The sequence below is a fragment of the Desmodus rotundus genome, chromosome 3 (genome assembly GCF_022682495.2).
Source record: "Desmodus rotundus isolate HL8 chromosome 3, HLdesRot8A.1, whole genome shotgun sequence".
Taxonomy (NCBI): Eukaryota; Metazoa; Chordata; class Mammalia; order Chiroptera; family Phyllostomidae; genus Desmodus; species Desmodus rotundus.
This window is the reverse complement of record NC_071389.1, coordinates 152,350,472-152,366,472: the sequence shown is the minus strand read 5'-3', so window position 1 is coordinate 152,366,472 and position 16,001 is coordinate 152,350,472. Positions and strand designations below refer to the sequence as shown.

Below are 16,001 nucleotides of genomic sequence, written 5' to 3'. Positions count from 1 at the left end.
TGTGGGCGGCTGTGAATGTCTCTGTCGAGGCTGAGGGAACGGGGATCAGAGTCCTAGAGTCACAGAATTTCATGTGTGTAGGTGGCACCCTGGAGGTCGCCTAGTCACCACCCCCCAGACACTCGACTCCCCACAGCGTCCCTGCCACATGGGGTGGGCCACGTGGCTCCGTGCCTCCTGCTGTAGCACTCAGGAACACAACTTCCACCTGCAGGCGTCTGCGTGTGGAAAGCTCTTACATGGAACCGCTAACCTCCATGTGACTTCTATCCAGAAGGCAGTTCATAGCAGCCCTTTCTCTTCCATATAAGGTCCCCGAAAATACTTGAAGGCAGCTGTCGTGTTATCGTGAATTTGGCAAAGCTGAGAATTTCTGCAGTTAATATGAGCGAATACTGAAAACTTACTGTGTGCTAAGCAATGTGCCAAAGTTTGCTTTATGTATATTAGTTGCTTTAATCCTAAAACAGTGTTTGAGGTGGGTATATGGATGTTTCTCTATGGATTAGGAAACAGGGTTAGAGAACTCAAGTAAATGGTCAATAGATCAAATCAACGTAGCTCACAGGGGCAGAAAAGACCCTGGGCTTGGGCTGTCTGACTGTCCCCGGCGGCCCTCTAGCCTTTGCACCGCGCAGCCTCTGGCTCAGTGTTCTCCCCGCTGCCAGCTGCCCTCCACTGAACCCAGCCAGGGCCTGGGGCCAGGACAGCAGGTGACATTTCACCTGGGCATCAACTGACAGCACAGACTAGAACAAGGGTCCTAGACTGTGCTTGACACCCGCAGGCCCCATCCCATGGCTGCATCTCCAGTCTCGGGTTGGGTTAAATCCAGGCACCTTCTCCTTTCTCCGTCCTGTGTAAGGGAAGTTGAACTCAAGTATAGGACATCGTATGTTTGCCATGTTAAATTTTACAGCCCATTGTTCCAGCCTCTGAATGGTTGAAAATTCTGTTTGTTCTCCAGACTTCTCCATTATTCTCCCATCTGAGACTGTTGGGCTGGAGAAAATTGAGTAATCTACCTTTAGAAGTTGGCTTTAAGTTTGTCATATATCGCCATAACCTGGATTAGCTGCTAATGGTCATTGGACTCTGGTCATGATTTTTTGATGCACGAAGGTAACAGCAGAAGCAGAGGCAGCTTGCTGAAGTGGCAAGGTATGATGGCCGCCACACGTCTGATTTACCTGTCTGTCTGAGGAAAGGGGAAGTGGCCTGTCGCTAATCTCACCCACTTCAAGAGACAGTCATCTTTCAGGCATGGGCCACAGTTCACTAGGCTGTGGGTTGCAGATTCAGCTTCATTCTGGAACCTCTTCATGTGCCCTTGAAGGTTACTAACAGTATCTCACCTTTATAGGGCCCAATACAGGAGACCTGAATTCATTTGACCAGTTTGTGCCTGGGCTTCTGTTACACACATTTTACATCTGTTCCTCCAGGCCATGTCTTCTGATTGTTGCAGTCCGGAAATCGTGCTTGTTCAGCACAACCAAAACAGAATCAGTTGTGCAGTAGCAGCATCGAGAGACACTCGGGAACTTGTGAGGGATGCACAAAGAAGGCGGCAGGAGGAGGGCTTTGATTCCAGCCAGGAATGGTGTGTGAAGGTTTTCTGGAGAAAGAGAACCAATAAGATGGATAGAGAGATATTTTAAGAAATTGTCTTGTGACTGTGGAGGTTGTCAAGTCTGAAATCAGACCGGCAAGCTAGAGAGCCAGCAAAGAACCGATGTTGCAGTCTGGTGTCAGAAGGCTGTCTTGAGGCAGGATTCCTTTTCCCTCAGGGACCTCGGCCTGTGAAGGCTTTCAGCTGATTGGATGTAGCCTGTCTACATTTAGAAGGTAATCTGCTTTGCTGAAACCACTGATTTAAATGCTAATCACATCTAAAACAAACCTTTACGCTCAGGTGGCAAGCTCAGGGCTCACCGGCTGAATCCAGCCCTCCACCTTGTTTTATCTGGCGAGCACCTTGTTTCTACCGGCAGCGGTGCTGAGCTCTTTGCCCCTAGTTAAGGAGTTGTTACATTTATACAGTCCTAAAATTACATGCGGCCCTTTGAAGGCAACTGCGAGGCTGGTGTGGCCCCCGGTGAAAATGAGTTTGACACCCCTGCCTTATAGCAACTTGCAGATTGGCGTTTGACCAAACAACCGGCATCACACCCGCCTGAAAGTCGGTGGGCTTCCCATGGTCAGCCAGGGGGCGGTTAAGGAATGGGGCAGGTAGCCCTGGTTCTGTCTGGGGATGCAACTCGGAAGCCAAGGATGGGGCTAACGGGGTAGGAAAGTTTAAGGAACAATTGGATAGACTCTAAATAGATTATCTTCAAATAAGCATTTGTTGAACAACCTTAGTGTGTCAAGCAGTGGGCAGAATGAACAATCTGGCCCCTGCTCTTCTGGACACAGAGGGATGGTGCGGAGAGAACAAAAAGGCAGACCTGGCAAGTTCCGCCGCAGCAATACGTACAGGACGGGAGCACGCAGGAGGTGCCTAGGGGAACAGAAGGCTGGTGACAGGGACTAGTAAATGGATAACTGCAGTGGGCTGAGGTAAGTGCTGTGAGAGGGGGGACACAATGCTCTGGGAACGTAGGACAGGTGAGAGTGGGGTCAAGAGAGGCGACATCTCGTCTATTCTGGAGTAGACGTTGGCCTGCTGATTGAGAAGGGGAGGGGGTTTTAGTTGACAGGAGAATGTCACCCGTTCGGAAACCACAGAGGTTCAGCGAGGCTGAAGGAGGGGTCTTGGAGCCATCACGTGCTCAGCAGTCCAGGCTTCATCCTGGGGACCACCAGTGCCAGTACTCCCCCGTGACAGGTGCTACTCTTTCCTCTGGAGTCTGGACTTGGCCTCCAAATGTTTCTCAACAGTATGCTTATGTGGAGTTGTCCCATAAAACCTCTTTGTCATTCCTCATGTAGGGAATAGGCTGTTTAAAGCCAGGTTTTCACCAAGGGAGTGCTGGGGTCGTGTATGCGTTCAGGGACAGTCACAGTGCTGACTTCAGGAGGCAGCTGCAGTGGTGGTGGCAGGAGCAGCTGGAGGACGGGGAGACTTGGTAGAAGGAACGGGTTTGGGGTGCGAGCAAATGTAAACAGGGAGAGGGGAGCTGGCCAGTTCACAGTAAGCAGAAGAATCAGCCTGGTGCGCAACACTATCCCCTGGGAGAGGGAGCCAGGGATGAACCCCCAGAGGGCACACATCTGGGGAATCTGGGGCCCCGAGAACTGTCACTTTCTGTCCCAGCTGTACCTGTTCTGCAATGAAGCAGGTAAAACGGTGCATACCCTCTGCCCTAGGAGTGGTACTGTAAGGAAAGCTGGAGAGGTAACCCTCCCTTTCTTTGACCAGACTACCCTGTTCAAGCTGGAGACACGCTGCCACCCCCAGCCCAAGAGGCAAGATGGTCCCTGGCCTCTGGGTGAGACAAGACTCAAGAGGCCACCCATATCCAACACAGATAAACTGCCTTGTCTGCCTTGCCCCACTCCCAGACCCCCCTAGAATCAAGTCCGGGCTGTAATGGGTCCTCTCCCTGCTGCTAGGCTCCCCCAGCCCCAACACCACACACAGACACTACCCCATGGAAACTGTTGAGCAATAGTCATTCAGAAAAACAACCGCTCCCTGCCTGTCAGCTGCCCACCGGCTGTCCCTGCCTCCCCCAGTGTCGTGCAGCTGGGGGCCCAGCCCCTCATTCCTGACCAGAGAGCCAGCCGAGCCCCGAGCCATCTCCCTCCACCTCCCCCACTTAGGAGCACCCTGAGAGGAGCCCAAGCGGCAGACTAGCCATCCCTCCTACTTCTGGGATGAGATGACTAGTAGAGCGCTGATACTGAGCGGGACTCCACGGGGACTGGAGCATCTGGAGCTCACCTCCCAGTGCCCCAACTCCCCTAGAGCTTGAACAGGTCACTGGGGGCAAGATCTAGCTCTCCCCATTTCCTCCGTGGGGACTGTGAGCTGTCAAGTGTCTGAGCAAGGGCTTATGCCAAAGAGAAGGGGGTCTTACCTTGGCCTTGTCCATTATCTGAGCCCCTGCTGTCTCTGCCCCCACCACAAGCCAAGCCCCCTCCTGAGAGCTGGGAGCCAGGGCAGCTGGGCAAAAGGAAGGCAGACGAGGAGCTCACTCTGAAAGCCAGGGACTTGCTCTTGGGAATAAAGTACAGATTGAGCACAGATGTCTGAGGGGCCGGAATGATGGGGCTTTTTCAAGGAGGGTTCCCAGAGAGAGGAGAAAGGAGGAAGGTGTGTCCTGGTATGAAGTTGCTGGCAGTGTGCAGCATGCTCCCTCTACCCACCCCCCACCCAGGAGTTGTGGGGTATCCATAAGCCGGCTGGGATTCCAGATGGAATCCTGGCACCAGCCCTTCAGTCTGATTAGGTTTTCCACCAAGAGACTCATGACCACCAGAGGGCATCACTGCCCCGTGATGTGACGTCCTGGGCTCCCCATCACCTCCCAGGAGAAACTGGGGAGTTTGTGTGGAGGAAGCAAGCACTGGCCTCCGAGCTGCCAGCGGCTGAATTAAACAGCCTCTGGAGTCAGGAGACCTGGGACACAGGGGCTGTAGTGCCTGTCCTGCCACCGTCTTTCCCTTCCTGGCTTCGTTTGCTTCCTCTGTTAAAAAAGGGCTTAACCGCATCCTTCTAGACCATAGACCCTTTCCACCTCTGAAATTCCAGGATTCCAGGAGATCATGTAGTGAGGCTGACAGAAACTGCCTCTTCTGGGCCCAGCCTTACTCGGGTTCTCCAGGGCTCCCTGCCTGGCAGGAGGGAACTTGTATGACCTCCTCTGGTGGTGGTTTCTCACTTGGAGGCAGGGAGGCAGACTGACCTGCATACCGAGGGGAAGTCTCTGCCTCCAGTTCAGCCTGAAGGAGGAACATCTCAACAGGGCTGTACACACAGGTGCTGTTACCATGGTACCACTTCTCCAGGTTTCAGACAGGGAGGTGCCGGTTAGGTAGCCCTTTGGGGTAGGTAGGCTGATGGCCCTTCCCAGAAAAGGCACAAGATGCTCTTTTGTGGGCTCTTTCAGACATAAGCACAGGAGTACAGAGAACAGAACCATTGCCTCTCCTGCCTTTGCTCGCCTCCCCACTACCTACCCCACCCCCAGCACAGATGCCATCTGTCGGGAGCAGGCAGCAGACGGTCCAGGGGTCCATCTGTGCTAATGCTTCACAATAGTCCCATGTTTCCCCACCGACACCCCCTCAGCCCCTCAGCTGATGGCCACTTGGTGGTGCCAAGGGGAGAAGTGGGAGGAGGGAGAGGAAGACACTAAGGGACTTAGCTCTTTGCTCCTGGCAGTCCCCAGTCCACCCCTGCCCCTCATCCAACACTCATCTTGCCATCTGGACTTGTGTAATCACTGAGGGATGGAGAAGCACCCCCTCCACCCACACCTCCTGCAGGGTGGGGGCCCCAGGCGCCTGCGGGTGGGGGAGAGACAGACACAGAAAGTCAAGGAGACGAGGAAGCAAGGAGACTGAGACCCGTGAATGACAGAGGAGACAGCCTTTCCTGGCTGCCCCAAGTGGATGTGGCTACTTGCCCCTCTGTCCTCCTCATGCCAGGTGTGTAACGCCGCACCTGTGCAGGTACCACTCCTACCAGACCACGAGCGTCTATAACCCCTGAGCCTAGCCAGGACCTGGCACGGAGCAGGGTAAGTGTAGAGAGAATGAGGAACTGAAGAAGACAGCATCACATAGGGTTAGATTGTAGGCTCTGGAACCAGGCCACCTGGGTTCAGATCTCAACTCTGCCAGTGAGTAGCCTAGAGCGAGTTACTTAACCTCCTTGGCCTCAGTTTCCTCATCTGTCAGGGATGATAATGATACCTATTTCAAACGGTTGTTATCAGAACCAAATGAGTTAATTCGTGTATATAAAAGCACATACAGAACAGTGTGTCCGGCACATGATAAATGCTCAGCGAATGTGAGCTGTAAAGGCTAACAGATTTGGGAAGATGGGAGGAGTGGGGGACAGTCAGGGACAGTGCATCCCTGGCCTCAGCCTCTGTTTAGTGGCTGACGTGGTGCTAACACCCTGTGGTGGGTACCTGCCAGTCGCACTCCAGGAGGAGCCTTCCACTTCCTCCTCTCACTTCTTATTCAGCCACCACTGACGACAGACTTCAGCTGGGCCATCCCCACCCCCTCCCATGGGGATGGTCCCTAAGACAATGTCAGAAAGTAGCTGAGAACCGCGCCGCCCCGCCCCGCAACCCTCAGCACCTGCTCTGCTCACGCACATCCCCTTCCCCATGAGTCAACTCCATAGTAAGGATCTGTCTGCAGGGAGCTCTGACATGGAGAGCTGAGAAGAGGTTTACTCAGGAGGGAGCTCTGCTTCCCCCGGAATTAAGCCCACTGTCTTCTGGGTTTCCACCCCTTCTCTTCCCCCTTGACTTGGGAAGAGGAGGCAGCCTCTTTCACTTCTGCTGGGGCAGCTGTGTGAAGGGGAAATCTGAGCCCTCCCACTCCTCCCTTCAGGGGCATCTCTTCCCCAGGTACCACACGCCTCCCTCTGCGCAGCCATGCTTCCTCTCATCTCGCCTGAAGTCTCCTGCAGTCCGGAGGATCTCCTAGAATCTTCCCCTGCGTCTCCAAACCCCCTCACAATGGCCCCTTCCTGTCCATCCACCACATGTTCCACGAGTCTCCAAAGCTATCCATCCCCAAATTTTCAAATCTCGTACACAAGCCCCTTCACAAGACTATCTCCAGCCCGCCCGCCCTTAGGTGTCACTGGCCCCGCCCCGGGGTGCCCTGTTTCCAAACCCCCTCCTCCGCGGCGAGGTTTCCCCACATTGAGACCTTCCCTAGCCTGGCGGGGGGGAGGAGGCGGGGCCTGCGGCCCTGGGGGCGAGGCCAGTGAAGGCCGCTCCCCGTCCGCACCCCCAGTCCGCCAAGCGGATCGTATAAAGGGAGGCGACTAGCCACCCGCCTGGCTGGCATCCCCGAGCTGCTGCCAGCCCCGCCGTGCGGGGCGCCGGAGCCATGACCCTCCGCCGACTCAGGAAACTGCAACCGAAGGAGGAGGCGTCAGCCACCACCCGGGCTCCGGACTCCGAAGTCGCTCCGGCCCGGACCTCGGCCACCGGCCCCCCTGCTGCAGCCGCCAGCCCGGGGCCCCCCGGGGAAGAGCTGTACGCGGCGCTGGAGGACTATCACCCCGCCGAGCTGTATCGCGCGCTCGCTGTGTCCGGGGGTACCCTGCCCCGCCGAAAGGTGCGTCCTCCACTCTTCCAACTCCCGCGGCACCGGCTCTCGGTGCCCCCCACCCTCACCCTTAGTGTCCCTTTCTCCACACCCGCTCAACCTCGCAACACCCCCATCTGTGCCTGCTGAACCCCAATCGTCCCCCTCCCCCCGTCCTTGCTGACCTCCACAACATTCTGCTCGGGGTCAGAGTACCTCACGATCTTCCCCAGCCTGCGGACCCCCACGGCCACGTTCAGAACCTGCTCAGTCCCCTCGGCCCTCTCCGTGGAAGGCGCCAGCCTCCGGCCCCCACGGCCCCCACCTCCACGCCGCCCGATCTCGGGGCTCTCCACTCTGCTCCCCACGCGCCGCCGCCCCGTCTGGCTCCTTTCCCTCCTGACCCCCCCCCCCCCCCCCGCCCGGCATCCCCTCTCCTCATCCGTCTGGCCTGCATGCCCTGCGCCCTGCCTCCCCTCGTCCAGGTATCTCGAGACCCCAAGAATCCCTGGCCCGGGCTCCTTCAGTTGGAAGAGGGAGGCTGAGAGCCGGGGTCCCGCTGCTCCCTCGATCCAAGCGTCCCGGGTGGAGAGGGAGGGCAGTGGATGCGCCCAGTCCGAAAGAGCATTCGCCACTCCGAGGCGCCTGGACGCCTAGGCTCGGGGTCTGTCTCCTAGGCCCTGCGTCTGAGGTGTGGGGTGCGAGGTCACTGCTCCCTGGACTTCGGCTAGGACGGCTAGGACCGGACGCGGTAGGAGGGGTCGCAGGGCGCCCGCGGGGCAGGAAGGATGCGGGCCGCGCCCGCCCTCTGAGTCTCCCCTCCTCCGCGGGCTCTTCCTCTGGCCTGAGGGAAACCCTAGCTTTCAGAAGGGGGGACACATGACCCAGGTTAAGGAAAGGGAGCTGGTGGCCTTTCCTCGCTCTGTCCCCCTCCTCCTTCTCTGGACCTTGGCTCCCCCCCACACAATGAACAGCTTGTTGAGAATTTGCATTTTATGAAAATAGGGTGGAAAGACAAAGGGGTCTCTCTCTCTATGCTGCCCAGTCCTTCCTCCCTGGCCCATTTGGGAACTGTCCTCACCCCTGAGGCCAGTTGTTGGTTCTGGAAAAAGAGGGCCCCTTATCTCCCTAGCCTTGGGGAAGCCTGGGAGGAGGGTTAACAAGGGCACCAACTGGGAAGGCCCTGGCCTCTTTAGGGCACATGGGAGGAGGACTGATCTGGGACAGGGCTTCTTCCAAGGGCCAATAATTTAGGAGAGAGAGAGACTACTTTAGTTTCTCAAGGCCCCTAAAGGGGCAGGAACCCTCAGCTCTGTCATTCCCCGCTCCAGAGAAAAACAAAATAAAAAGAACTCCCAATCACTCTCCTCAGTATGGTGAGACTTTAGAACACATTTGAGATCTAAGAGTTTTTGCCCCAGAAAGCAGCGACATATGGCAATATTGAGAGATCCAGACGGGGCTGGGCACAGCTGGTCCCCGAAACAGCCTAGACTTTGGAGGAGGTAGGTAGCCCCTCTCTCCCCTGCCTTCCTACAGTCAGGCTGGGATTCCTGGCCCTCCAGCCCTGGACTCAGGGGCCCCTGCCCCTCTTTGGGAATGTCTGGGAGGAGCCCCTGCCTTGGCTTGGCTTTTCAGGAGTCTAGGAGGCCTGAGCTTTGGCAGACATGCACCCTGGGGATGAAGACTACCCTATCCAGATTAATGGAACCCCTGGCCCCCAGCATGGGCTTAGTGGTCCATGCCTCTGGAACTCAGGACTGTTATGTCCCTGCAGTTCCAGTTAGTGGGGATAAAGCCTAGGGGGAGAGATACTGATGGAGGCATTCAGCGAGTAGTCTGACCAGCACCAAAGCAGGTTTGGAACTGGGACCAGACCACAGGGAGTCCTGGCTCCCGGGATGGGGACTAGGTGAGGGACCTCCCAGCATAGGGCTCTCAGCATCTGCTCAAGGTAACCCTTGTCTCACTTGCTCCTTCCTAACTCTCCATCTTACTGCCCAGGGCTCAGGATTCCGCTGGAAGAATCTCAACCACAGTCCTGAACAGCAGCGGTAAGTCACCACCACCCCAGCCCCTGCCCTGGTCCAAAGGGTGAGGTGCCTGGGTGGTAGGGGGGGTGGGGGGCAGCATGACACAGCATCTCAGCCCAGCCAGGGGGAGTCATTCTCCCACCTTTCCAGCATGGCTCCCTTCCTAGGCCCGAGGTGCAGGTAGGGGTGTGGGCTGTGTGAAGGGGTGGCAGAGAAAGGAGGTAGGGACTTTTGAGTCATCAGGTGCTCCTCAACCCACCCCCAGTCCCTGCACATTACCCCTCCCTGGAGATCTGGACCTGGGAGGTGGAGGAGCAAGAGAAATCCTCAGGGTCCTATGCCCTCCCAGCTCCAGCAAGCCCCCGAGGGCCCGACCATAGCCAAGCTGTGTCCAGCTGCTTGAGTCTGGCTGCCCCTGCTTCCAGAATCTCAGTTGCATCTTGTGGAAGCCCTCTGAGGAAGGATCTGAAGAGAGGGCAGACCTAGGTGCTGATCTCAGGCCCGACTCTGCCGTGTCCCATCCCAATTTGGGCCTGGCTTCTTCTAAAATGGATCGGCAGGCTACAGCCAGCTGGCCAGATCGGCCTGTTTGGCGCTTGAGCTAAGAGTTGTTTCTCTGTTTCTAAAGGGTTGTTGAAAACGAAGAACCATATACTATAGCGGTTGAATGGGCCCCGAACAGAAAGCCTAAAATACTTACTACGAGGCCCTTTGCAGAAAAAGTTTGCCAACCCTTCCAGAAAACCAGAGAGCACTGGGGTAGACACAGAATTCCGAGTCACCCTGCTGCCGGCCCCAGCACACACAGAGGGTTCAAAGCGGGGAGGAGCTCAAGGTTGGGGCTGGGAGTTACCCAGCATTTGGGGAGTATCTGGGTCAGGCTGAGAGCGGGGGACCTGGGTCTCCAGGGCCTTTCTGAGGCTATGAGACATGAAGGGGCCTTTGGCTGCTGCTTTAACTCTGCCTCTGGCTGGGAGGGAAGGAAGGGGGTGGGGGTGGGCAGAGGAAACTCTGGGCTCCCCCAGCAGGCGAGGACCTGGAGCCGCTCCAGACCATTGTGTCCAGTGGGCAGGCCTTCAGTGCGGGAAGGGGCAGCTTTGAGGCTCCCCTCCCCCCAGCCCTCACATCTGGTGGGCTGGCCCCACTGCAGCTGGGAGGAGCAGCTGTGGTCTGGGCTCAGCCTCGTGACCAGCCTCCCCGGGGTGGGGCCAGCCCTCTCCCCAAGGCTGTGGATCCGAGGAGGCTCCAGGCTGGGGCTGAGTTTGGAGCCTCAGCTACTCAGTAAGTGGTGCTCTGGGGCTCACTAGGAAGTAGGGACTGGCTGAAAAATTCAGTTAGTCCACCCACTCTGGGGCTGGACATTCCCGGTGCCTCCCCGAACGGGAGGCTGGATTGATTCCTGGAGGCTGGATTGATTCCGTGTGGCCGGAGGAAGCTGATTTCAGCTGGGTGTGGGGAGGGACATTCCAGTAACCTGTGATGGGAGTGAGTTGTTGTGGGAGACAGTGAGCCTCGACTGGGTGTTCTGGAGCAGACTCCAACATCAGTGGAGGACCACGCTCTGGGACTGCCACGCTCCCCTTTGAGTTCTAACAGTCTTGATGAGATGGCCCCCTGTGTCTCCTGCAGGAAAGTGCTGACTTTGGAGAAGGAGGAAAACCAGACCTTCGGCTTTGAGATCCAGGTGGGAGAAGCTGGGCACAGAGCAAGTGAGGGGTTGGGAGGCCAGTCTGAGGAATGGATGGACCCCTGCCAATCCAGGGCTCAGGGTCCCCTTGTCTGTTTCAGACGTATGGCCTTCACCACCAGGAGGAGCAGCGCGTGGAGATGGTGACTTTTGTCTGCCGGGTCCATGAGTCAAGCCCTGCGCAGCGGGCTGGGCTCACACCAGGTGGGGCCTGAGCTCAGGACTTGGGGCTCTGGGAAGGGGGTATAACCTCACTCCAAAGCAGAGTGGGTGAGAAACCTCTTCTAAAATCGATTCCCTTTCTTTGTCCCATTCTGAGAAGGCCAGAAAGCAGAATGGCTAGATTCCAGGCTTTGGATTCAGGCCAATTTGCCATTTTCTGAGTGATCTTTAGCAGTTCCATTTGTAAATGGGTGCAGTAACATGTCCTCATGGTACAGCGTGGTGAGGGGGTTCCCTGGACACTGAGCCAGGGCCTGGCAAATGCTGGATGTTGCCGTTGCTGTTCTGCCTCCTCCTGGCAATCTGGCACCCCAGCATGGGTGGGAGTTGGGGAAGGAGTAACATTCCATTAGATCTGCCTGATTTTGGGGATCAGGGCCTGTCCTGCCCCTGACTGGATCAACTCTGGGGTACCTGTGTTACGTCTTCTAACTAGGAAATTATGCCTCCAGTAGGAGACCCTTGGGATGGGCCAAATCTAGAATCCCAAGTTCCAGGAAGGGACAGCCTGAAACTTCAAGAATTGCGTCCCCCCCCCCCCCCCCCCAGTGTTCTATTGCCATTTTCTCCCTTTGCCCACTCACCAGCAGCCCCTGGCAGCCAAGTGGTATATTGCAACTTTGCAAAGTAGTTTCACACCAGCGCTCCCTCCTGCTCCCTGAGGCAGGCACAGCAGGGATTTACACCCGCTTATTACCGACCGGAAATGAACCCTCAGTTCAGAGACGTGACTTGTCCTGTGTGAGGTCAGGAGGCTCTGCAGCGGCAGGGGGTATTGGAAGCTCGCAGGCCTGGGGCCAGTGCTAGTTCTTAGCTTGGTGCTGCTCACCCTGTCCCCTTCCTTTCTTGACTGGGTCTCATGACAGCCTGTGGGCTAGACTGGAATAACCAACTCTGGGGTGGCCCAAGGCCACTGGGGGGACTCAGCCTTTGAGGACAGGGCTTCCTGAAGGTGGAGTGAAGGTGCTGGTTTATGAGGGCCCTGGTCCTTGGGCTGGGGTGCCGGGCCTAGTCAAGGTCTCCACGTAATCGTGAGGAGTGGGGAGGGGGCAGTTCAGGAGTGTTCTGTGGTCATTATTACCCCTGCGCTTTCTGGCTAAGGTGTGGGGCTTGAATTCTGTGACAACCCATGGAGCCGATGCTGACCCCTGTCTTCCTGGCAGGGGACACCATCGCCAGTGTCAACGGCCTGAATGTGGAAGGTATCCGGCATCGGGAGATCGTCGACATCATTAAGGCATCTGGCAACGTTCTCAGGTATGTCCAGGTGCCAGGGTCCTTGTGACTCCTGAGCTCAGTCTGTCTCACTGTATTTCCGCTGGGGGCTCACTCGGCCTTTGACTCCCCGACCTCTGCAGGCTGGAAACTCTGTATGGAACATCAATTCGGAAGGCGGAGCTGGAGGCTCGTCTGCAGTACCTCAAGGTAATGCAGCCCAGAGACTGTCAGCTTCTACCCTCCTCTTCCTCAGCCCCTGCCCCTGCCCCTGCAGGCCCCACTCTTTCTCAGGGGGTCATTTATCTGTCTGAGCCTCCTTTTAACCTCAAGTTTTCTTCTGTGTGCCCCCTGGTCACTCAGTCTGCACCCACCTCCTGAGAGCTTTTGGATGGCTCCTGACATTGAGGTGGGTGGTGTCTTTTGCAGCAAACCCTCTATGAGAAGTGGGGAGAATACAGGTCCCTAATGGTGCAGGAACAGCGGCTGGTCCATGGTGAGTACATTAGGGTGTGAAGGGTAACTGGTGCCCCTACTGATGCTCTCATACCCTCAGCCATGCTTCCCCTCAGACCCCTGGGTTACCCTCCCCCCCCCAAAGTGAAGAAAGGTTTGTTGAGCTACTACTTTGGGTACCATGCCACCCTGGGCTGATGCACACACATTTTTAATTTATCCTCAGTAGTCCTCTGAAGGTAAGTATTAAATAGTACCATCGCCATGTTACAGATGGGAACACCAAGGCTCAAAGAGCATGTCTCAGGCCTCTTCCATGGCTCATGAGTCCTAACTGGTCCTCATAAGGATTTGAGTGCATATCTGTTTTACAGACAGGGAGGTGGGGCTCAGGGTTGTGACTTGACCAGGGCCACACAGATGGTTACTAGGAAGTTGCTGAGGTCTCCCAGCTGTGCCCTCTGACGGCCCGCCCTCTTGTCTCCTGCCCTGGCAGGCCTCGTGGTGAAGGACCCAAGCATCTATGACACTCTGGAGTCAGTGCGCTCCTGCCTGTACGGAGCCGGCCTGCTCCCAGGATCGCTGCCCTTCGGGCCCCTGCTGGCTGCGCCTGGGGCCCCCCGTGGGGGCACGCGGCAGGCTGGGGGTGACCCCGATGACGCTGTCTACCACACCTGCTTTTTCGAGGGCGCTGAGCCGCCTGCTCCCCCACCACCCCCGGCCCGCGCCCTGGGCCCTGCTGAGACCCTGACCTCCGCTGGGTTGCGGGCAGGGCTGAGCCGCAGCGCCAGCGTGCGGTGCGCGGGCCCCGGGGGCGGTGGCGGCGGGGGCGCGCCAGGCACGCTCTGGACTGAGGCCCGTGAGCAGGCCCTTTGTGGCCCTGGCCTGCGCAAAGCCAAGTATCGCAGCTTCCGCCGGCGGCTGCTCAAATTCATCCCTGGACTCAACCGCTCCTTGGAGGAGGAGGAGAGCCAGCTGTAAGGGAAGGGCGGGCGGGGAGGGGAGGTATTTATTTATTTATTCGTTCCAGCCAGTGCAAAAAGAGAGAGGGGTTGGGAGGTCAGGCTGGCGCCAGGCCGAGGAGAGGGACCCCAGGAACCCGGAGCAGTGGGAGAGGGTCCTTGCCAGCCCAGCTGGCCTGCTAGGTTCCTGGCTTGTCTCTGTCCAGCAGTAAACCCAGGCCACAGACCCCTTTATTCCTCCTCCCTAAACCATAGTGGGAGCTGGTACCGGGGAGAACCGGGCAAGCTCGGGACTGGGAGAGGTTCGGGGACCAAAGATGGGATGTGCCGTCCTACATCTGGTCATTGGTGCCTTGTGGTGTGTGAAGGAAAACTCCTTCTAGTGGGTGGTGACCCTGTCCCGTGAAGCCCTCTCCTCAGCTTTTCTCTCTCCCCTTGGCCTTGGGGAGAAATGGCCTATTGCGGGCAGTTCCCCCACCTTCCATACACACACCCAACAGTTCCATTTAACCGGTGGGCCCCTCAGGGGGCCCAGGGTGCTGGTCCCCCTCACTCCCGGTCTTGACCCCTAAGGGCTTGGCCCCTCCCAGGGGCCTGTAAGTTGGGTCCTGTCGGGCAGGGGTCATGGGTTCTCTGCCCTTTGGGGGACAGAAATGGGCATGTCGGGGTGGGGTGAGGGCAGCACAAGCTGTTCCACCATTTCAAATATTGTTGCTTCTGAACCACAAACTGTATAAAATTGATGGTTTTTTGCACCTGTGTCAGCGTGGTGACTGCCTGACGGGGAGGACTGGGCTCCGCGGGCTCCAGCTCCCCCACACCCCTGCCCCCCAGCACACACGTACACACACACGAAAGCTATATTTTACATTGTATTTACTTGGAACCTGCAGCCAGGGAAATCATCTGGGGGTTTTTAACGTGCATGTACGGGCCTGAACAGGAGGCCCCACGCCCTCCTCAGAATGAGGGCCTCTTGTCTCAGCGCATCCTGGATCTCCCTCCCCAAATACCCACAGCAGGTGGTGGCCAGGTCTCATCTACAGTCCTTAACTGTCCTTGTGTAAATGACTGTGCTTGGCACCCTCTCTTCCCAGGGTCTGGGGTCTCCTGCAGAGGAGACCTTAGCCTTCACCTGGTCAACTCGTGACAGGCCCAATCACCGATCACTCCTTAGCAGTTTCCCAGTTCCCCCAGAATAAGATTTCTAGCTGACCCCTGCCTGCCTCATTTTCTCGTCCTCCCCTCTGGGTCCTGGCTCTGGCCACCTTGGTGTACCAGGCACACTTCAGATCCATACCCCTCAGGAGCCTCAGCAACTGCTCCTCCCATCACCGGCTCTTTCAGTCTTCAACTCTGCCTCCCAAAGGTCTTGCTGCCCAGTCCGGACTGCAGTACCCCCTTAGCAGTGATGGCGCCCTGGTTTATTTCCATCATACTACTCATCAGCATCTGAAACTGTCTGGATTTTTGTGGGCTTTGTATGTCCCCTGGCCCCCTCCCCATGAGGATGCAGTCTCCTTTCGCAGCAGGGCTTAGGGAACTTTTCCGTGTGTGTGGGTTTTTTTTAAGATTTACTTACTTTTAGAGAGAGGAGAAGGGAGGGATAAAGAGAGGGAGAGAAACAGAAACATCGATGGGTTGCCTCTTGTGCACACCCTGACTGGGACTGAACCCACAGCCCCAGCATGTACCCTGGAGGGGTTTGAACCAACAACCTTTTGCTTTCTGAGACAATGCCCAACCAACCGAGCCACACCAGTCAGGACACCTTTTCTGTCTTACTCACTGCTTCATTTCTTGCCTAAAACTAGTGTTTGGTAGAACATGAGTAAATACAGTGTATTCTCAAAGCACCTCTAAGGGACCTGTTTATGGTCACACAGAAAGTAAATGGCAGCCCTGGCCAGGTAACTCAGTTGGTTAGAGCATCGTCCCAATACACCAAAGTTGTGGGTTTGATGTCCGGTCAGGGCACATACACAAATCTACCAATGAATGCATAAAAAAGTGGATCAACAAATCGATGTTTTTCTTTCTCAAGTCAGTTTTTAAAAATTAACAAGTGAGTGGCAGAGCTGGGCCTGAGACTTGAGACTGTGTACCAGAGCTCCTTCCTGACCGTGACCGACACACAAGGGGTGGCTTTGAGCTGTCTTAGCAGCAGCCGCCCCCAGCCGGGCGAACTCTCCCTCC

At 56.7% G+C, this 16,001-nt stretch overlaps 1 protein-coding gene across 1 annotated transcript; it reads left to right on the top strand.

The window, feature by feature from the left end:
- The first annotated feature begins 6,744 nt into the window (after positions 1 to 6,744).
- On the top strand, positions 6,745 to 13,841 carry TAMALIN (trafficking regulator and scaffold protein tamalin). Its single transcript, XM_024575823.4, has 8 exons — positions 6,745 to 7,260; positions 9,235 to 9,284; positions 10,893 to 10,947; positions 11,052 to 11,154; positions 12,336 to 12,429; positions 12,531 to 12,597; positions 12,817 to 12,883; positions 13,340 to 13,841. The coding sequence occupies exons 1-8, from the start codon at positions 7,030 to 7,032 to the stop codon at positions 13,822 to 13,824; spliced, it is 1,152 nt and encodes a 383-aa protein (XP_024431591.3). The 5' UTR covers positions 6,745 to 7,029; the 3' UTR covers positions 13,825 to 13,841.
- Positions 13,842 to 16,001: the final 2,160 nt, after the last annotated feature.